The sequence below is a fragment of the Ranitomeya variabilis genome, chromosome 3 (genome assembly GCF_051348905.1).
Source record: "Ranitomeya variabilis isolate aRanVar5 chromosome 3, aRanVar5.hap1, whole genome shotgun sequence".
NCBI classification, from domain to species: Eukaryota; Metazoa; Chordata; class Amphibia; order Anura; family Dendrobatidae; genus Ranitomeya; species Ranitomeya variabilis.
In genome coordinates, this window is record NC_135234.1 from 184,568,287 (window position 1) to 184,590,422 (window position 22,136).

The following is a 22,136-nucleotide window of genomic DNA, read 5'->3' on the forward strand; positions in this document are numbered from 1 at the left end:
TATGTCATATTTTTATTTATTTTTATTTTTTATCGCAGCAGCATACAGGGCATAATATTCTATGGAGCATCTTATGGGGCCATCACCTTTATGGGGCATATTCTATGGAGCATTTTGTGGGGCCCATCATGAACTGTATGGAGCATTATATGGGCCTCCTGATTCAATATGGATATTCAAAAACATTTAACCTACTGATGTCTCAATTAATTTTACATTTATTGGTATCTATTTTTATTTTTGAAATTTAGCAGTAGCTGCTGCATTTTCCACCTTAGGCTTATACTCGAATCAATTTGTTTTCCAGTTGTTTTTGGGGGGTTTTTTTTGGTGGCAAAATTAGGGGTCTTTTCTTATACTTGGGTCGGCGTATATACGGTATATCCTCTGGAGGAATTTGTGAGTGCTGATAGTCTTCAATGTATGAGCTCCTTGCCCTTTAGCCATGTTTCTAATGATATACCCTTATCTTTAAAATTGTGTTTTGATACATTTTATTGTATAATTTAATAAGCATTTGTAATTTTAATTGCTTTTGTTTATGCCTCTCTATCCCTCAAGTAAGATTTTGGAATTTTGGTATATAAAATGACATTGGGCAGAATTGTAAAATTTGGCCTGGTCATGAAGGTGAACAGCCTTGGGGGAGGTAAGGGGGTAAAACTTAAGACCCAAACATACCCAGTTATTAAGGGGTTAAGAAACACAATCTTGGAGAGTCTCTATTCAGTTAATGATGGCTAATACCAGTTACTCATTTCACCAAAGGAACCAGCACAACATAGTTTCCTTAAGAGTGCCATGTTTGCCAAGTGTCATACTGAGGGTGACACGTTTGCTGGCATAAGAGCTGAAAATATAGTTGCTATTCCAAGCCAAAATTGTTTTAGGCAATTATGCCAGATTTCAGTCATAATGTAGCAATATATTGAGGTGGTAAAATAATCTGATGTAAAGTTTTTTTTTTTTTATTTACCGTATTTCTTAATATTTACAGGCAGCGTCAGCACATTGCTGTCCTGGAACAAAAATTAAGGGAGGGAGAGCTGCAAGTCCATAGCACTGTGCTGAGCCAATCCAGTCCATATAATATGTGTCTCATGAGGGTACAGGTAAATGCATATGACCACTAAAGCCTCTGTATGCCATGTCCATGATATACTGTATTTCTTTATACTGTATTTCTGTAATCCGGAGATGTAATTTTTAGGTAGAAAAATTATTGTTTTAGTCCGAAGGCAGCTTCCTGTAATTGAAAAGAATGCTAGCACCGCGTGCTCTCCAATCACTAAGAGAATGCTCTCCTGCCCCACACTGATTGGCGTCACACTGAGTCTAATCAGCGTCAGGCAGTAGGGTACCGTCTCACAGTGGCAGTTTTGACGGTACGATCCGTGACGTTCCAGCGATATCCATACGATATCGCTGTGTCTGACACGCAGCAGCGATCAGGGACCCTGCTGAGAATCGTACGTCGTAGCAGATCGTTTGGAACTTTATTTCGTCGCTGGATCTCCCGCTGTCATCGCTGGATCGGTGTGTGTGACACCGATCCAGCGATGCGTTCGCTTGTAACCAGGGTAAACATCGGGTTACTAAGCGCAGGGCCGCGCTTAGTAACCCGATGTTTACGCTGGTTACCATCGTAAATGTAAAAAAAAAAAAAAAAACGTACATACTCACATTCCGGTGTCTGACAGGTCCCTAGCCGTCTGCTTCCCGCACTGACTGAGTGCCGGCCGGAAAGTAAAAGCAGAGCACAGCGGTGACGTCACCGCTGTGCTCTGCTTTCACTTTACGGCCGGCACTCAGTCAGTGCGGGAAGCAGACGGCTAGGGACCTGACGGACACCGGAATGTGAGTATGTACGGTTTGTTTGTTTTTTTACATTTACGATGGTAACCAGGGTAAACATCGGGTTACTAAGCGCGGCCCTGCGCTTAGTAACCCGATGTTTACTCTGGTTACCCGGGGACTTCGGCATCGTTGGTCGCTGGAGAGCTGTCTGTGTGACAGCTCCCCAGCGACCACACAACGACTTACCAACGATCACGGCCAGGTCGTATCGCTGGTCGTGATCGTTGGTAAATCGTTTTGTGTAACGGTACCCGTAGTGAAAGATGAATACGTTGTGTAGCGGATGGACTCTCAACCACTTCCTGACTAGGCAATTTTTTTTTTTTCCTTTCACCCCAGTTTGTGCTTACGTTGGTCTTTTTTTTTTTTTTCCCCCTTCTTTTTGTCCCTCTCTTCTTCTAAGAGCCATAACCTTTTTTTTCATTTTTGTCGACATAGATGCATGAGGTCATGTTGTGTTTTGCTGGGCAAGTTTTAGTTTGGAATGGCACCGTTCATTTTATCAATGTACTGGAAAGGGGGAAAGAAATTCTAAATGAAATTGCAGGAAAAACTCAATTCAGCAAATGTTTTTGGGGCAGAAGTGTGTGTGTGTGCAAAAAGGGTGGGTGCATCTGGGCTCTATTTGGGAGCGCTTGGATGTGCTTGTGGCAGAGCAGTACATATACAGATGCTTCTCACAAAATTAAAAAATCATCAAAAAGTTAATTTATTTTAGTTCTTCAATACAAAAAGTGAAACTCCTATATAATATAGTCATTACAGTGTGATCTATTTCAAGTGTTTATTTCTGTTAATGTTGATGATTATGGCTTACAGACAATGAAAACCCTAAAGTCATTTTCTCAGTAAATTAGAATACTTTATAACACCAGCTTGAAAAATGATTTTAAAATCCGAAATGTTGGCCTACTGATGTTGTATGTTCAGTGAATGCACTCAATACTTGGTCGTTGAATAAATAAGGAAGAAAAGTCAGCTCACCACATTGTAGGAATACAGAGGAGAGGTCCCGCGTGGATGGCCTGGAGCAAGGCAAAATCTTCAGTTTTCAAAATGAAAGGAATTGGAAATCCAGCGAAGCATGTGATAAAATTCAGAAAAAATTATCAAAAATGAATGAAATTCAAAGATTGAGTTACCAGCAGCACACAGACCCACACGTTTTGGCTAAGGAGCCTTGTTCATGGTAGTGTATAATATGCAAGGTAGAATTCTGAACACACTAGCACTCCCTCCCCAGGAATACCCTCAGCAGCTGGAATCTAAGACAATTAGGTGCCAATTCTGTCGATGGCTAGAGTACTAAAATATCACAGTAATTAAAAATTGTGCTTGAGGGTATATAGTTCAAATTAAGCATACAAGACTCTGCCTAAACATATAGAAAATCAATAATAACAAACCACACTGGTGCTCGCCACCAGACAAACCACACTCAGCAGCTGGGATCAAAGACAGACCACAACACAGTACTTGAGGCAACTACTAATGCAACAGGTGTTATAACTTTAAGAGATGTAGCACAGAGACAACAACGCTCACGATGTGGTTCTAGGAGAGAAACCACTTGCTGCCAATCACTTACCCTAGTGATGATGAGCCACTGCGTGTAAATGGTAAAGTTGTGTCTGGGCAGGAAGGCTGCAGAGAACAAAAAGTGAAGTGTGCTCCTGTACTCCTAGGGCACCTACATAGTTGTCTGGGCAGGTGGACTGCAAGGGGCAGAGAGCAAGCTATCCTCTTGCACTACACAGGCAGCAGGAGACGAGGCTGCGCAGAGCCAGGGAAGCCCCTGCTCACATGTGACGTCACAGAGGCTGCGGAGCTATTTTAGGATCAAAAAGGTGACCAAAGTTTCGAAGGTCAGCGTCCTAGAACTACATCGTGAGTGTTGTTGTCTCTGCTACATTTCTTAAAGTGGCAATACCAATTGCCTCAATAGTGGTTAAACTATATTCAATACTACGTGTATTAATCTGTTAACGGTTTGGTTTTAACTTTATACCCTCAAGTGCGGCATCAGATTGTTGTGATCTTTAGTCCTTCTTCACTGACAGATTTGGCACATGGTCTGGCTTTGATCCCAGCTGCTGAGGGTCATTTTTGTCTGGTGGTGAGCATCAGCGTGATTTATTATTGCTTTTCTATATGTTTTGGCAGAGTTTTGTATGCTTATTTTGAACTATATACCCTCAAGCTCGGGTTCAATTGTGTTTGTAAAAGATATATATATATATATATATATATATATATATATATATATATATATATATATATATATATATATATATATATATATATATATATATATATATCTATATATATATATATATATATCTATATATATATATATCTATATATATTATTATTATTATTATTATTATTATTATTTTATATTCATTCATTCATTCAGACCACATAAGTTTGGACACACCTAATTTAAAGATTTTTCTGTTGTCATGACTATGAGAATGGTACATTCACACTGAAGGCATCAACAACTGAAATTATGTCTTATATTCTAGGTTCTTTCGCTTTGATGACTGCTTTCAACACTCTTGGCATTCTCTTGATGAGCTTCAAGAGGTAGTCACCGGGTATGGTCTTCCAACAATCTTGAAGGAGTTCCCAGAGATGCTTAGCACTTGTTGGCCCTTTTGCCTTCACTCTGCGGTCCAGCTCACCCCAAACTATCTCGATTGGGTTCAGGTCTGGAGACTGGAAGTCAGGTCATCTGGTGTAGCACCCCATCACTCTCCTTCTTGGTCAAATAGCCCTTACACAGCCTGGAAGTATGTTTGGGGTCATTGTCCTGTTGAAAAATAAATGCTGGTCCAACTAAACGCAAACCGGATGGAATAGCATGCAGCTGCAAGATGCTGTAGTAGCCATGCTGGTTCAGTATGCCTTCAATTTTGAATAAATCCCCAACAGTGTCACCAGCAAAGCACTCCCACACCATCACACCTCCTCCATGCTTCACTCTGGGAACCAGGCATGTAGAGTCCATCCGTTCACCTTTTCTGCGTTGCACAGAGACACGGTGGTTGGAACCAAAGATCTCAAATTTGGACTCCTCAGGCCAAAGCACAGATTTCCACTGGTCTAATGTCCATTCCTTGTGTTCTTTAGCCAAAACAAGTCTCTTCTGCTTTTTGCCTGTCCTTTGCTGTGGTTTCGTAGCAGCTATTTTACCATGAAGGCCTGCTGCACAAAGTCTCCTCTAACAGTTGTTGTAGAGATGTGTCTGCTGCTGCTAGAACTCTGTGTGGCATTGACCTGGTCTCTAATCTGAGCTGCTGTTAACCTGCGATTTCTGAGGCTGGTGACTATTGGTCTTCCTTTCCTGGGGCGGTCCTCATGTGAACAAGTTTCTTTGTAGCGCTTGATGGTGTGTGCAACTGCACTTGGGGACACTTTCAAAGTTTTTTCCCAATTTTTCAGACTGACTAACCTTCATTTCTTAAAGTAATGATGGCCACTAGTTATTCTTTACTTAGCTGCTTTTTTCTTGCCATAATACAAATTGTAACAGTCTATTCAGTAGGACTATCAGCTGTATATCCACCAGGCTTCTGCACAACACAACTGATGGTCCCAACCCCATTTATAAGGCAAGAAATCCCACTTATTAAACCTGACAGGGCACACCTGTGAAGTGAAAACCATTCCCGGTGACTACCTCTTGAAGCTCATCAAGAGAATGCCAAGAGTGTGCAAAGCGGTCATCAAAGCAAAAGTTGGCTACTTTGAAGATCCTAGAATATAAGACATAATTTCAGTTGTTTGACACTTTTTTGTTAAGTATATAATTCCACATGTGTTAATTCATAGTTTTGATGCCTTCAGTGTGAATGTACAATTTTCATAGTCATGAAAATACAGAAAAATCTTTAAATGAGGTGTCCAAACTTTTGGTCTGTAATGTATATATGCACTGCTCAAAAAAAATAAAGGGAACCCTAAAATCCCACATCCTAGATGTCACTGAGTGAAATATTCCAGTTGTAAATCTTTATTTATTATATAGTGGAATGTGTTGAGAACAGTAAAACCTAAAAATGATCAATGTAAATCACAACTAATATCCCATGGAGGTCTGAAGTTGGAATGATGCTCAAAAGCAAAGTGGTCAAAGTGGAAAATCAAATTGTAGGCTGATCCAACTTCAGTGGAAATGCCTCAAGACAAGGAAATGATGCTCAGTAGTGTGTGTGGCCTTGATGTGCCTGTATGACCTCCCTACATTGTGTGGGCATGCTCCTGATGAGGCGGCGGATGGTCTTCTGTTGGATCTCCTCCCAGACCTGGACAAAGCATCCGCCAATTCCTGGACAGTCTGTGGTGTGACGTTGGATGGAGCGAGACATGATGTCCCAGATGTATTCCGTCGGATTCAGGTCTGGGGAGCGGGCGGGCCAGTCCATAGCTTCAATGCCTTAATCTTGCAGGAACTTCTGACATGCTCCAGCCACATGAGGTCTGGCTTTGTCCTGCATTAGGAGGAACCCAGGGCCAACCACATGAGCATATGGTCTCACAAGGGGTCTGAGGATCTCATCTCGGTACCTAATGGCAGTCAGGATACCTCTGCCGTCCAAAGAAATGCCACCCCACACCATTACTTACCCACTGCCAAATCGGTCATGCTGAAGGATGTTGCAGGCAGCAGATCACTCTCCACGGCGTCTCCAGACTTTCACGTCTGTCACATGTGCACAGAGCACCAGTGGCGAATTTGCCAATCCTGGTGTTCTGTGGCATATGTCAAGCATCCTGCACAGTGTTGGGCTGTGAGCACAACCCCCATCTGTGGACGTCGGGCACTCAGACCATCTTGGTGGAGTCGGTTTCTAACCGTTTGACACATGCACATTTGTGGCCTGCTGGAGGTCATTTTGCAGGGCTCTGGAAGTGCTCCTCCTGTTCCTCCTTGCACAAAGGCTGAGGTAGCGGTCCTGCTGCTGGGTTGTTGCCCTCCTACGACCCCCTCCACATCTCCTGGTGTACTGGCCTGTCTCCTGGTAGCGCCTCTGGACACAACGCTGACAGACACAGCAAACCTTCTTGCCACAGCTCTCATTGATGTGGCATCCTGGATGAGCTGCACTACCTGAGCCACTTGTGTGGGTTGTAGAGTCCATCTCCTGCTACCATGAGTGTGAAAGCACAACCAGCATTCAAAAGTGACCAAAACATCAGCCAGAAAGCATTGGTACTGAGATGTTGTCTGTGCTCCCCACCTGCAGGACCACTCCTTTTGAGTGTCTTGATAATTGGCAATAATTTCCACCTGTTGTCTATTCCATTTGCACAACAGCATGTGAAATTGATTGTCAAACAGTGTTGCTTCCTAGGTGGACAGTTTGATTTCACAGAATTTACTTGGAGTTATATTCTGTTTGTGTTCCCTTTATTTTTATTTTTTTGAGCAGTGTATATAGCAGAATCAAGATCACATGGTATATGTTGACCAATGCAGATGGAGGTAGTAAAACGGCACACCCAAGACAGACTGCCTAACCATCAGTGAACATGTTAAGTAAATGCATTATTATTTATTTATATAGCACCATTGATTCCATGGTGCTGTACATGAGAAGGGGTTACATACAAATTTCAGATAACACTTACAGTAAGCAAACTAACAGTTAGACTGATACAAAGGGTCGAGGTCTCTGCCTTTCCGAGCTTACATTCTACAGGATGGTGGGGAAGGAGATAATAGGTTGAGGGTTGCAGCAGCTCCAGTGTTGGTGAGGCGGTAGCTCCAGTAGTGATGAGGAGGCAGCAGGGTCATTGCAGGCTGTAAGCTTTCCTGAAGGTGGGTTTTCAGGTTCCGTCTGAAGGATCCAAACGTGGTTGATAGTCGGACGTGTTGGGGCAAAGAATTCCAGAGGATGGGGGATATTTGGGAGAAGTCTTGCATCAACAAAGACCTGTATGTGACACAATTTCAGACATTCACCGTATTTTTCGCTTTGTAAGACGCACTAATTTTCCGACAAACTTGGTGGGAAAATGGGGGTACGTCTTAGAAAATGAACATGCCTTACCCGGGGGGGGGTGTCCGGGTGTCTCCAGGTGCCCGGCGGTTGCTGCGGGTGTCTCCAGTGCCCAGCGGTGCTGCGTGTGTGTCTGGCGCTGCCCGGGGCTCTGCCGACATTTTGCGACAGGCCAGAGCCCCGAAACTTCCAGGGTTCCACGTGCGCTAGTCTCCTGGAATATGGAATGTTTCAGAGTTGAAATCTCATTAATTGAGATCTTGATCCCGAGATCACCATCAGTTCATGCGCCACCCCCCGGTGGTGTCCATATTCTCGGAGACCAGCGCGCGTGGAACCCTGGAAGTGCCGGGGCTCTGGCCTGTCGCAAAATGTCGGCAGAACCCCGGGCAGCGCCAGACACCCATGCAGCACCGCTGGGCCACCTGGAGACACCCGGCAGCAGCACAAGATCCTCGCAGCAGCGCACCACACATCGGAGCCCCAACTCATCCCTGCCTGTGACCTGGAGCATCACCCCACTCCTGCCTCCTGCAGCAGCGACCCTGGGACCCCGCTTCACTACAGACACCACCCCCGGTAAGCAATATGATGCAAGGATTATAAGAAGCACCACCAATTTATTAACCCCTTTCTGACCTCGGACGGGATAGTACGTCCTAGGTCAGAAGCCCCGCTTTGATGCGGGCTCCGGCGGTGAGCCCGCATCAAAGCCGGGACGTGTCAGCTGTTTTGAACAGCTGACATGTGCCCGTAATAGGCGCGGGCAGAATCGCGATCTGCCTGCGCCTATTAACTAGTTAAATGCCGCTGTCAAACGCAGACAGCGGCATTTAACTATCGCATCCGGCCGGGCGGCCGGAAATGATGGCATCGCCGACCCCCGTCACATGATCGGAGGTCGGCGATGCTTCAGAATAGTAACCATAGAGGTCCTTGAGACCTCTATGGTTACTGTTCCCCGGCAGCTGTGAGCGCCACCCTGTGGTCGGCGCTCACAGCACATCTGATTTTCTGCTACATAGCAGCGAACAGCAGATTGCTGCTATGTAGCCGAGGCGATCGCTCTGTGCCTGCTTCTAGCCTCCCATGGAGGCTATTGGAGCATGGCAAAAGTAAAAAAAAAATGTGAAAAAAAATATATAATCACCCCCCTTTCGCCCCAATCAAAATAAATCAATAAAAAAAATCAAACCTACACATATTTGGTATCGCCGCGTTCAGAATCGCCCGATCTATCAATAAAAAAAAAAAAGCATTAACCTGATTGCTAAACGGCGTAGCGAAAAAAACTAGAAACTCCAGAATTACGTTTTTTTGGTCCCCGCAACATTGCATTAAAATGCAAGAACGGGCGATCAAAAGAACGTATCTGCACAAAAATGCTATCATTAAAAATGTAAGCTCGGCACTCAAAAAATAAGTCCTCACCCGACCACAGATCATGAAAAATGGAGATGCTACGAATATCGGAAAATGGCGCGATTTTTTTTTTTTTTTTTAGCACATTTTGGAATTTTTTTTCCACCACTTAGGTAAAAAAATAACCTAGTCATGTTAGGTGTCTATGAACTCGTACTGACCTGAAGAATCATAATGGCAGGTCAGTTTTTGCATTTAGTGAACTTAGCAAAAAAGCAAAACAAAAAACAAGTGTGGGACTGCACTTTTTTTGCAATTTCACCGCACTTGGAATTTTTTCCCCATTTTCTAGTACATGACATGCTAAAACCAATGATATCGTTCAAAAGTACAACTCATCCCGCAAAAAATAAGCCCTCACATGGCCAAATTGACAGAAAAATAAAGAAGTTATTTTTTGCGGGATGAGTTGTCCTGTCGGTGGGGTGTACACTGCAGAGGAGGAGCTAACTTTTTTTGTGCATAGTGTCATCCTCCTAGTGGCAGCAGCATACACCCATGGTTCCTGTGTCCCCCAATGAGAGGCGATAGAGAAAAAAATATTTAACCCCTTCATGACCTTGGGATTTTCCATTTTTCCGTGTTCGTTTTTCACTCCCCTCTTTCCCAGAGCCATAACTTTTTTATTTTTCGGACACTTGTCGGACCAGAGTCTTCCTTCCCGAAGAAAAGATATCCCTCCTTCGTCGGGAAGTTCGCTTGCTCCAGGGTTCTTGGCTTCCCTCCTTTCTGATTGGCCATGAGGGTCCCGGTGAGGATGGTTGCAATATTGGGAGCGATCCCCTTCGCCCATCTTACTCAAGACCTCTTCAGCAGGCTATTCTATCACAGTGGGACAGGTCTGTCTTCTCCCTGCATCGTCTAATCCGCCTTTCTCCCCGGGTCAAACTGTTCCTCAACTGGTGGCCAAGGTCACCTCTCATATCCCAGGGCAGATCCTTCCTTCTAATTCTCTGGCAGGTGGTGACGACGGACGCCAGCCTTCTCGGCTGAGGTGCGGGGCTTTGTCACCTGACTTTTCAGGGTCGTTGATCGGCACAGGAGTTTCCTCTGCCGTTCAATGTCCTCGAGTTCTGGGTCATCTTTCTGTCTTTTCTTCACTGGGTAAGGATTCTCAGGAGTCTGCCAATTCAAATCCAGATGGACAATGCCACAGCTGTGGCATATGTCAACCACCAGGGGGGGACTCAGTGTTCTCGGTCGAGGTATCCAGGATCCTCCTTTGGGCAGACGCAACGGTCCTGGTGAGATCCGCTGTGCATGTCCCTGGCGTGGAAAATTAGGCCGCCGACTTCCTCAGCAGCGAGGCCCTCGCGGCATGGGAATGGTCCTTGTTTTTGGAGGTCTTCCATCAGATTTTTCTTCGATGGGGGACTCCGGAAGTGGACCTCACAGCGTCCCGAATGAATAGGAAGGTCCCTCGGGTCGTCCCAAGGTCCCGCGATCCTCTCGCAGTGGTGTTGACGCTCTGGCCATTCCTTGGTCGCAGTTCGTGCTCCCCTATCTGTTTCCACCTCTGCCCTTGTTTTCTCAAGCTGTTGGAAAAGATCAAGGCAGAAGGGGTGCCTGCCATTCTAATCGCCCCGGACTGGCCCAGGAGATCTTGGTTTCCGGAGATCATCAATCTTCTCGCGGGCGCCCCCTGGCGCCTTCCAGACAGACCCGATCTGTTGTCTCAGGGTCCGATCTGCCACCCGAATTCTCGGTCACTCAGTTTAACGGCGTGGCTGTTGAGACCACAGTTCTAAGAGCGTCCGGCCTTTCGGTCCGGGTGATTCACACTATGATCCAGGCTAGGAAGCCTTCGTCTTCCAGGATCTACTATCGTACCTGGAAGACTTACTTCCATTGGTGTGAGTCCAACCGCGTTTCATCTATGTCCCTTTCCCTGCCTTCCATTTTGGCTTTCCTTCAGGCAGGACTGGATTCGGGCCTCGCTCTTTGTTCCCTAAAGGGCCAGGTTTCTGCACTCTCCTTACCTTTTCAGAAGACGTTAGTTACGACCTTCCTTCAAGGAGTAGCCCACGTGGTCACTCCATACAGGGCCCCCATGGATTCATGGGTTTTAAAGCTTGTGCTGGACGTTCTAGTTTTCTGTCAGTTCTATCTTGTAAGGTGGCTTTTCTTGTGGCCATCACTTCGATCCGCCTCGTTTCTGATTTGGCGGCCCTTTCTTGCTGACCTCCCTTCTTGGTTATCCACCAGGACAAGGTGGTCCTCTGGCCTCTGTCTTTTTTCCTTCCTACGGTGGTTTCCACCTCAACGAGGACATCATTCTACCTTTCTTTTGTCCAGCTCCGACTCATCCTCTGGAGCGATCGTTGAACAAGCTGGACCTCGTCAGGGCAGTGAGGATCTACCTGGCTAGAACGGCCGCTTTCCGGAAGACTGATTCTCCTTTCGTCATTCCTGATGGCACGCGTAGAGGCCTGCCGGCTTCCAAGGCAACTATTGCTCGCTGGATCAGAAAGGCAATTTTTGGAGGCTTACCGGGTCAAGAACAGAGTGCCCCCTCCTGGGATAAAGGCTCACTCTACCCGGGCAGTCAGCACTTCCTGGGGGGTACACCACAGGGCTTCCGCCCTACGGCTTTGCAAAGTGGCAACCTGGTCTTCCATCCACAAGTTCGCCAAATTTTACAAGGTCCATACCTATGCTTCGGCGGACGCCAGCTTAGGCAGAAGGATCTTGCAGGCGGCAGTGGTGAGTCCTCTGACCTGACGGAAGTCTGTTTTTTCCCACCCCAGGGACTGCTTTGGGACGTCCCATGGTTCCTGTGTCCCCCAATGAGAGGCGATAGAGAAAACAGGATTTTTGGTTGCTTACCGTAAAATCTGTTTCTCGGAGCCTTCATTGGGGGACACAGCACCCTACCATGTTGTTCAGTTTCTGTGGTTCTGTGTTCTGACTGTTCTCACGTTTACAGTTCTTATGTTTGTGATTATTTCAATCTTATTGTTTTTCTCCTACTGCTTTTTCACTAACTGAATATCCTACTTCCTGTCGGTGGGGTGTACACTGCAGAGGAGGAGCTAACTTTTTTTGTGCATAGTGTCAGCCTCCTAGTGGCAGCAGCATACACCCATGGTTCCTGTGTCCCCCCAATGAAGGCTCCGAGAAACAGATTTTACGGTAAGCAACCAAAAATCCTGTTTTTTCTTATTTTTCTCCTCAAAATTTGGGGTGCGTCTTATAATCTGAAAAATACTGTATATAAAAACAACTCGACAAAAACAGAATGGGAGAAAGAAGGATAGAAAACATAGTGCCATATAATGTTCCAAAAAAACGTGCATGTGGGAATTGATAAAAGAAAAAAACCCTCTTTTATCTTTTCCCTTTCTTGCTCTCATTTCTTCTCTACCTCTTGATTCTCCCTTTCTTAATTGTACTGTAAAATAAGATCGTCTAATATTAAGGCCCGAGGGAAATCTGGGGTTAAGTATAAAAATCCAGAAGGATTCTTTAAGAGAGAACTTTTTTTAGTTTTATCGACATGGTCGCAAGAAACTCATTTGTGACTGCCACATTTGAATAAACCTTTCAGAGAAAGTCAAGTATCCGTGGTTTTTTTCATGTAAGGATATGAATAGACTGGGAGACAGAATTGAATCAAGTGTGGGAGCTCTTTTAGCAACATATCTGACATTATTTCTAATTCTAATGTTGGAAACAGAAACCTGGGTGTCCTGATTTAATATGGGTACCGTATATACTCGGGTATAAGCTGAGATTAACAGCCCTTTTTTTTTTTTTTTTTTTTTTTTTCTTTAGGCTGAAAGTGCCCCTCTCTGCTTATACTTGAGTCGTTGTCCCGGGGGGGGGGGGAGGGGGAGCGGCAGCTGTCTAATCATACTTACCTGCTCCCAGCACGTCCTTGCTTCTCCGGTGCCCGCAGCTCTACCTGTGTTCAGTGGTCACTTGGTACCGCTCATTAAAGTAATGAATATAGATGCGACTCCACTCCCATAGGTGTGGAGTCGCATATTCATTACTTTAATGAGCGGTACGATGTGACCGCTCAACACAGGAAGAAGCTGCCGGAGACCATCTGTCAGTGAGAGGCTGCCAGGGACCGTGCCAGGAGCAGGTGAGTATAACAGGGAGGGTGAGCATTCCGATATTAACCTGTCCCCATTCCACCGCTGCAAGCCGCTCCATCTTCCACATCCTCTGCCTGTGACGTTCAGGTCAGAGGACGCGATGACGTGTTTAGTGTGGAACGGGAACAGGTGAATATCGCAAGTGCCGGTTTCCCCGCCTGCTCAGGACAAGAGGTGAGTATGTCATGTTGTTTTTTTTTTTGTTTTTTTTTTTATCGCAGCAGCATTGTATGGGGCAAATGTTTCTATGCAGCATCTTATGGGGTCATAATCAACCTAAATGCAGCAACATATGGGGCAAATGTTTGTATGGAGCATCTTATGGGGCCATAATCAAACTTTATGCAGGATTGTATGGGGCATATTTTATTATGGAGCATCTTATGGGGCCCATCATGAACTTTATGGAGCTTTATATGGGGCTTCTGATTCAATATGGATGTTCAAAAACACCTAACCTACTGATGTCTCAATTGCTTTTATTGGTATCTGTTTTTATTTTTAAAGTTTGCCAGCAGCTGCTGCATTTCCCACCCTAGGCTTATACTCGAGTCATTAAGTTTTCCCAGTTTTTTTGTGGCAAAATTAGTGGTCTCTGCTTATACTCAGGTTGGCTTATACTCTAGTTTATACGGTAAGTATTTTTTTGATAATGCCCACTACATCATGAAATTGTGAACTATATTCTGTAGAAAAAGTGATTTGTTGGGAATGACGTGTAGAAGGTTTGTTATAACAAAAAATCTTAATGCATAAGATTGCTGATCTTGAAACTGTAAAAAAAAAAAAAAAAAAACCTGCTTGTGCGTCCAGCTGACAAGGGGGAGCTGTGGTACTCATGAATGCTGGCCTGTACCACTCGCTTAATGACTCTATTGAACAATGACAATGTGCTTGAGAGACTTTATTCTGATCCTAATTCAAAGTTTCAACAAGAGCTCCATTCACTTCTTAGTGAAGGCCTCTACATGGGAGCAATCGACGACAAACTTATGGACTACTTATGTCACTGATCCCATTACTCCCATTCACCATGCATTGCCCAAAGTGCACAAGAATGCCCCCCCTCCCTCAGACCCATTATATCTGGGATAGGGTCGATGACTGAACGCTTGGGATCATGGGTGGACCACTATCTCCAACCACTTATGACTAACATCCCGGGATACATTAAGAACACAAAGGTGGTGGTTTCCACCTTTGAACACTTACCCTGGCAATCGCACTATAAATGGCTCACATGTGATGTGGTGAGGCTATATCCCTCCATACTGCATTTGGTGGCCATTAAGTGCTTAACGTATTCTCAAAACTTACTGCACCTATTCCATTCCTATTCAGGATTTTTTCGCCCCAATCCTAACCTTAGCCCCAATCCTAACTTTAGCTCCAACACTATCCCTAATGGGAAAATAGAAATACATTTTTTTTTCCTAAGTAAGGGGGTGTTGAAGTGGGGGTTTGATTTACTATTTATAGGGGTTTTTTGTTTGGCAGCTGTCACATGCTAAAAGATGCTTTTTATTGCAAAAAATAGTTTTTGCATCACCACATTTTGAGAGCTTTAATTTTTCCATATTTTGGTCCACTCATGTGACGTCTTGTTTTTTTGCGGGTCGAGTTGACGTTTTTATTTGTACCATTTTCGGGCACATGATATTTTTTGATCGCTTTTTATTCTGATTTTTGGTAGGCAGAATGAACAAAAACCAGCAATTCATGAATTTCTTTTGGGTGGGGCATTTATACCGTTTAGAGGGTTGTAAAATTGATAAGCCCATTTTATTCTTCGGGTTAGTACGATTACAGCGATACCTCATTTGTCATTTTTTTAATGTGTTTGCCGCTTTTTTATTATTATTATTTTTAAGTGTTCACGGAAGGGGTTAACTAGTGGGACCGTTTCATAGGTCGGGTCGTTACGGACGCGGTTACTAAATGTGTACTTTTTTTTTTGCACAAAAATGTATGTATTGGAACTACGTGTACGTATGTGTGTGTATATGTATATATGTGTATATATACACTCACCGGCCACTTTATTAGGTGCACCTGTCCAACTTCTTGTTAACACTTAATTTCTAATCAGCCAATCACATGGCGGCAACTCAGTGCATTTAGGCATGTAGACATGGTCAAGACAATCTCCTGCAGTTCAAACCGAGCATCAGTATGGGGAAGAAAGGTGATTTGAGTGCCTTTGAACGTGGCATGGTTGTTGGTGCCAGAAGGGCTGGTCTGAGTATTTCAGAAACTGCTGATCTACTGGGATTTTCACGCACAACCATCTCTAGGGTTTACAGAGAATGGTCCGAAAAAGAAAAAAAATCCAGTGAGCGGCAGTTCTGTGGGCGGAAATGCCTTGTTGATGCCAGAGGTCAGAGGAGAATGGGCAGACTGGTTCGAGCTGATAGAAAGGCAACAGTGACTCAAATCGCCACCCGTTACAACCAAGGTAGGCCTAAGAGCATCTCTGAACGCACAGTGCGTCGAACTTTGAGGCAGATGGGCTACAGCAGCAGAAGACCACACCGGGTACCACTCCTTTCAGCTAAGAACAGGAAACTGAGGCTACAATTTGTACAAGCTCATCGAAATTGGACAGTAGAAGATTGGAAAAACGTTGCTTGGTCTGATGAGTCTCGATTTCTGCTGCGACATTCGGATGGTAGGGTCAGAATTTGGCGTAAACAACATGAAAGCATGGATCCATCCTGCCTTGTATGGAGCATCTTTGGGATGTGCAGCCGACAAATCTGCGGCAACTGTGTGATGCCATCATGTCAATATGGACCAAAATCTCTGAGGAATGCTTCCAGCACCTTGTTGAATCTATGCCACGAAGAATTGAGGCAGTTCTGAAGGCAAAAGGGGGTCCAACCCGTTACTAGCATGGTGTACCTAATAAAGTGGCCGGTGAGTGTATATGTGTGTATGTGTGTGTGTATGTGTGTGTGTATGTGTGTGTGTGTGTGTGTATATATATATATATATATATATATATATATATATATATATATATATATATATATATATATATATATATATATATTTTATTTTTTTTTATTCAGGAATTTTTTACAAATATGTTTACACGTTAGTGTTGTTTTGTTTTGTTTTTTTCACATTGTCCCAGGGTGGGACATCACTACATAGTGTCAGATTTCTGATCTGACATTTTGCAGAGCACAGTGTCAGATCAGTGATCTGACAGGCAGTGCAGGAGGCTTCTCAGGCACTGACAAGCCACCTCCCTGCAGGACCCGGAAGGACCCTTGCGGCCATCTTGGATCCGAGGCCTGCAGGGAGGAGGACTGAGGAGACCCTCGGAACAACGCGATCACATCGCGTTGTTCTGAGGGTCTCAGGGAAGCACGCAGGGAGCCCCCTCCCAGCGCGATGCTTCCCTATGCCGCTGGAACGCTGCGATCTTGTTTGATCCCAGTATTTTGGGGGGTTAACATGCCGGGAGCAGTCCATGACCACTCCTGGCACATAGTCCCGTATGTCAGCTGTGAAAATCGGCTGACACCTGGCCGCGCTCTCCCATGACGTACTATCCTGTCCATTGGAATTAAGTCCCAGGTCACATGGACAGGATAGTACCTCGGAGGGCAGAAAGGGGTTAACATGTTCACTGATGGTTAGGCAATCTGTCTCAGGCGTGCCATTTTACTACCTCCATCTGCATTAGTCGATATATGCCATGTGATCTTGACTGTTGAGACTGCGTGTGTGTGTGTGTGTATATATATATGTATGTGTGTATATATATATATATATGTGTATATATATGTATATATATAGATATATAGATATAGATAGATATATATATATATATATATATATATATATATAGATATATAGATATATAGATATTTTTTATTTTTTTTTACTATATTCTACCTTGTATATTGTACACTACCATGAATAAGGCTCCTTAGCTGAAAAACGTTGGTCAGTGTGCCGCTTTTGATTCCATCTTTTGTTTTTGAATTATATTAATTTTTTTATAACTTTTTTTCTTAATTTTGCCACATAAGCCTCGCTGGATTTCCAATCCCTTTCATATTCAATATTCCTTTTCATCAATTACTGCATTAGTGAGGTGTGGCATGGAGGTGATCAGCCTGTGGCACTGCTGAGATGTTATGGAAGCCCAGGTTGCTTTTGTTAGCAGCCTTCAGCTCGTCTGCATTATTGGGTCTGGTTTCTCACTTTCTTTTGACAATATAGGGTTAAGGTCAGGCGAGTTTGCTGGCCAATCAAGCAAGTTGTTTTTTAAACCTGGTATTGGTAATGGTACTGTGGGATTGTGGACAGGTGCCAAATCATGCTGGAGAATGACATTTCCATCTCCAAAAAGCTTGCCGGCAGAGGGAAGCATGAAGTGCTCTAAAATTTCCTGGTAGACGGGAGCGTGACTTTGGTCTTGATTAAAACACAGAGGACCTACACCAGCAGCAGACATGGCTCCCCAAACCATCACTAATTGTGGAAACTTCACACTAGACCTCAAGCAGCTTGGATTGTGTGCCTCTCCGCTCTTCCTCCAGACTCTGGGACCTTGATTTCCAAATTAAATGCAAAATTTACTTTCATCTGAAAACACCTTGGATCACTGAGCAACAGTCCAGTTCTTTTTCTCCTTGGCCCAGGTAAGAAGATGCTTCTGGCGTTGTCTATTGGTCATGAGTGGCTTGACACAAGGAATGCAACACTTGTTGCCCATGTCCTGATACATCTGTGTGTGGTGATTCTTGAAGCAATAACTCATCAGCAGTCCACTCCTTGTGAATCCAAAATTTTTGAATGGCCTTTTCTTAATCCTTTCAAGGCCGTGGTTATGCCAGTTGCTTGTGCACCTTTCTACCACTTTTTCCTTCCACTCAACTTACCATTAATATATTTCGATACAGCACTCTGTGAACAGCCAGCTTCTTTAGCAATTACCTTTTGCGGCTTACCTTCCTCGTGGAGTGTCAATAACTTCCTTCTGAACATCTGTCAAGTCAGCAGTCTACCCCATGATTGTGGAGCCTACTGAAACAGACTAAGGGACTTTTTTTAAACACTTCGGAAGCCTTTGCAGGGAATTTTTTTGTTAATTATTCTAATTTACTGAGATGACTTTTGAGTTTTCATTGTCTGTCTGTAAGCCGTAATCATCAACATTCACAGAAATAAACACTTGAAATAGATCACACTGTAATGACTCTTTATATTGAGTTTAACTTTTTGTATTGAACTGAAATAAATTAACTTTTTGATATTCTAATTTTGTGAGAAACACCTGTATGTAGGAGCTGTGTGAAGAATTTTTAAAGTCATTCTTGTCAACACAGAATGACTTGAGGACCCAGTAGATGATGAATATGCAATATTGACTGCCTGCCTTGTGCATATGGATTTCTCCTCAATCTGACTCTTTTGATGAACCGATGATGGTGGGATCTTCAATGTTTTTACAATTTTAGATTGAAGCGTTTGTTTTTTTTCTGAAATAGCTTCACAATTGTTAGCTGCTGTTGTTGAGGTTGGTGAACCTCAGACCATCTTTGCTTTGGAGAGACTTTTTCTATCATGCTCCTTTTTATACAGTCTTATGACTTGGTTGAAAATTGAGCCTCCAGCTTTTTTCATACCTTTAGTGTTTCTTACTTTCCAACCTTTTGTTAACCCTGTGCCAACTTTTCTGATGTGTTGTTGCCAGCAATTTCTAAATGAGTTTTTTTTTTTTTTTTCAAATGAAATGGAAAGTTGTCTAACTTTCACCTTTTGTTCTGTGTTGTGTGTTATGAATAAATTATGGCTATAAGATTTCCAAATCATTGTGTTCCTGTTTTCTTTAAAATTTACAGTGTCCCAACTTTTGTGGAATTAGAATTGTCTTAAGAAATTTTACCTTCACCCATGACAGCACACCTGAGAGGGATCCGCCCAGCCAGGACAGGAAACCTACTGAAATAAAAGGGTGGTTCTTCTCCCCCCGCTTCAGTTGGGTTTCCTGTCTTGATGGGAATCGTCGTGCTGAGACCTGGGCAAGTTGAAGATTTTATTTCTTTTTTTAAATTTTATTCCTGCTTACCCACTCCAGTCCCTGTACTGGAAGAACAGGCACATGCCTGTATGCCGGCCTTCAGGTGCTGGAGGCGCCGTCCGTGCGTCCAGAGGACGTTTATCGTACGCACTGGCGGCACAGATATGGGCCAGCTCGGCTCTTCTGGATCCACTGCGCCGCTTTCGGTCTTCAAGCCGCAGCTCCATATTGACTTAGACTTCTGGGGGTGTGCTCTACTTGACATCGTGGGCAAGGCACGCTGGTGAATGGGCATGCCCGAGTGACGTCGGAGGGGGTTCGCCGGAAGCAATGTAACAGCGCCCTGGTCAAAAAAGCCGGCTGGGATGCCTGGAGACTTTGCTCGTCCTGGCGGTGGAGGGGGGAAAGGGGTATTGTCGAGCACAGGAGGAGGCTGATCTGAGGAGTGGTGCAGTGGATCCCTCATAAAATGGGGGATGACCACAGAAGAGGCGCTTATGTCCAAAGCTCCCAGTCATGGAGGATCCGAGAGGACAGCATTTGCAGCAGCAGTCACCAGTGCCTGATCAACAGCACAGATTGGGAAAATTGTGGTAAATTTCTGCGCTGCTGAATCACTAGAGTTCCAGAATTATTCGTTCATGTGGCTTTATTATTATATGCGTTTCAGAGTTCAAGACTCCTTCAGGAAACACCACAGGAACATCAACACTTGTTGATGTAAATCATTCAGCTGCGGTGATGAAAACTAAGTTTCCGAACACTAACAAATACTCGAAGACCACCCGACCGTGCTCGGGAAAACCCGAGCAATGAGCATACTCGCTCATCACTACTTATGGTCACATCCCAATCCATTGGGATCATCAGAAATTCCTGAGGGTGGCTCTGTATGTCCAGGGATGCGTCAGACATTGCCATTATACATCCTTTCCGTTCGGACAGTCAATAGCTCCAAGAGTGTTCACCAAAGTAATATCAGGTGATGGCTTACCTGCGTTCCCGAAACACTCATCATCCCTTATCTTTACGATTTCCTTATAGTCGGAAGATGACTGTGCAGAACAGCTGAGGGGAAGGGTAATGGTTGTCCTAGAAGAGCTGGGCCGGATGGTAAATACCCTCAAATCGAGACTAAAACCAGAAAGGATACAGTCTGTCCTGGGTCTGGTTTTGAACTCTGTGCACCAGATCTGTCTCCTAACAGAGGACAAAATAGCCAAGATTATGGCCCTGGTGCTGTCAGCGATGGATCAGCCAAGAATGACCCTAAGAAAAGCAGTGTCCTTGCTAGGATCCCTAATTTCTTGTATCCCGGCAGTAAGATGGGCCCAATTTCACCTAAAGCATCTACAGTGGGAAGTCCTGTCTACGCAGAGGTCGTTAAAAGGACATTTAGAAAAGATACATCTTTTGCAATAAGGGATTCCCTATCTCTGTGAACAGTCGGGCAAAACTAGTTGTCAGGGGTCCAGTTAAGACCTAGTAGAGGACGTTATCATGACAGATGCAAGCAATACCAGATGGGGGCATATCTAAGGTCTCACTCAGTTCAAGGGATCTGGTCTTCTCTAGAGAGGGGCAAGGGATTGAACTTGAAAGGGCTGTGGAAAAGGCCTTGAGACATTTTCTCCCGTTCCTCCGGGGTCGTCATGTCGGACAATCAAGCAGTAGTGGCTTATATCAATCAACAGTGGGGAGAACAAGGTGCCATATCATAGTAATGGCAGCGGACATTATACTCCAGCTAGCAGAGAAACACCTATTGTCCCTTACGGCACTTCACATAAGGGGAAAAAAACACACAAAGGCAGACTTTGAGCTGCGAGAAATTGAGACTGAGAGAATGGTCTCTAAGTTCCCAGATTTTCCTTCAGATAGTGTGGGCATGAGGGCAGCTGGAGAGAGATCTGTTTGCCAGCTTACACAACAGAAAAGTTGAACTTCTGTTCATTGAACCCAATGGAGAAACCATTTGCAGTGGATGCTCTTCAGATCCCCTGGAGAATCAGGTTTGTCTCTGCATTCCTTCCAATAGCGATGATTCCAGCAGTCAAGAGGAAGATCAGGGAGGATCAGGGGAGGGTGATTTTCATTGCTCCATTCTGTCCAGAGTCCACGGTTTTCCCTTCTAAGGCTGTCCATGTTCGATGCATGGATCCTGCCAGATTCCGGACCTTCTTACCCAGGTACCAGTATGCCACTCAAGTGAAGGGCTTCCATCTAGCAGCATGGAATTTGAGAGGGCATTACTGAGTCGGATGGGGATCTCACCAGGGCTAGTCTTCACCCTATTGAAAAGTAGGAAACCGGTTACATCAAGGATCTATAATAGGACATGGAAGAAATTTCTGGATATTCAGGGCAGCCCTTAGGGGATGAGGCCTCGGTAGGGTCCATTCTAGAGTTTCTGCAATCTGGGTTGGACTTGGGGTTAGCAACTAACTCTCAAGGTACAGGTATCGGCCCTGGGTGCCTTGTATAATTGCAACCTAGCAGCAAATAAATGGGTGTCTCGGTTTATAAGATCTTGTAGTAGGTCCAGACCGATTATTGTCAAAAAGATTACTCCATGGAACCTGAACCTAGTTTTAGAGTCACTAACTAGAAACCCTTTATTTGAGCCCTTACAGGATTTACTTGTGGTTCTGACCTCATCCCGCAGGATGAGCTATATATAGGCTCTGTCCAGATTGCCCCCTACAC

The 22,136-nt window shown here is 44.4% G+C and overlaps 1 protein-coding gene across 6 annotated transcripts in view; it reads left to right on the plus strand.

Moving 5' to 3' along the window:
* CEP85 (centrosomal protein 85) overlaps positions 1 to 22,136 on the plus strand; it is a 108,241-nt gene that overhangs the window by 46,116 nt on the left and 39,989 nt on the right. For all 6 annotated transcript variants that reach the window (XM_077294920.1, XM_077294922.1, XM_077294921.1 and 3 more), the window contains exon 6: positions 998 to 1,112. In XM_077294920.1, the coding sequence (XP_077151035.1) occupies positions 998 to 1,112 (115 nt within the window). The remainder of the gene's footprint in view (positions 1 to 997; positions 1,113 to 22,136) is intronic.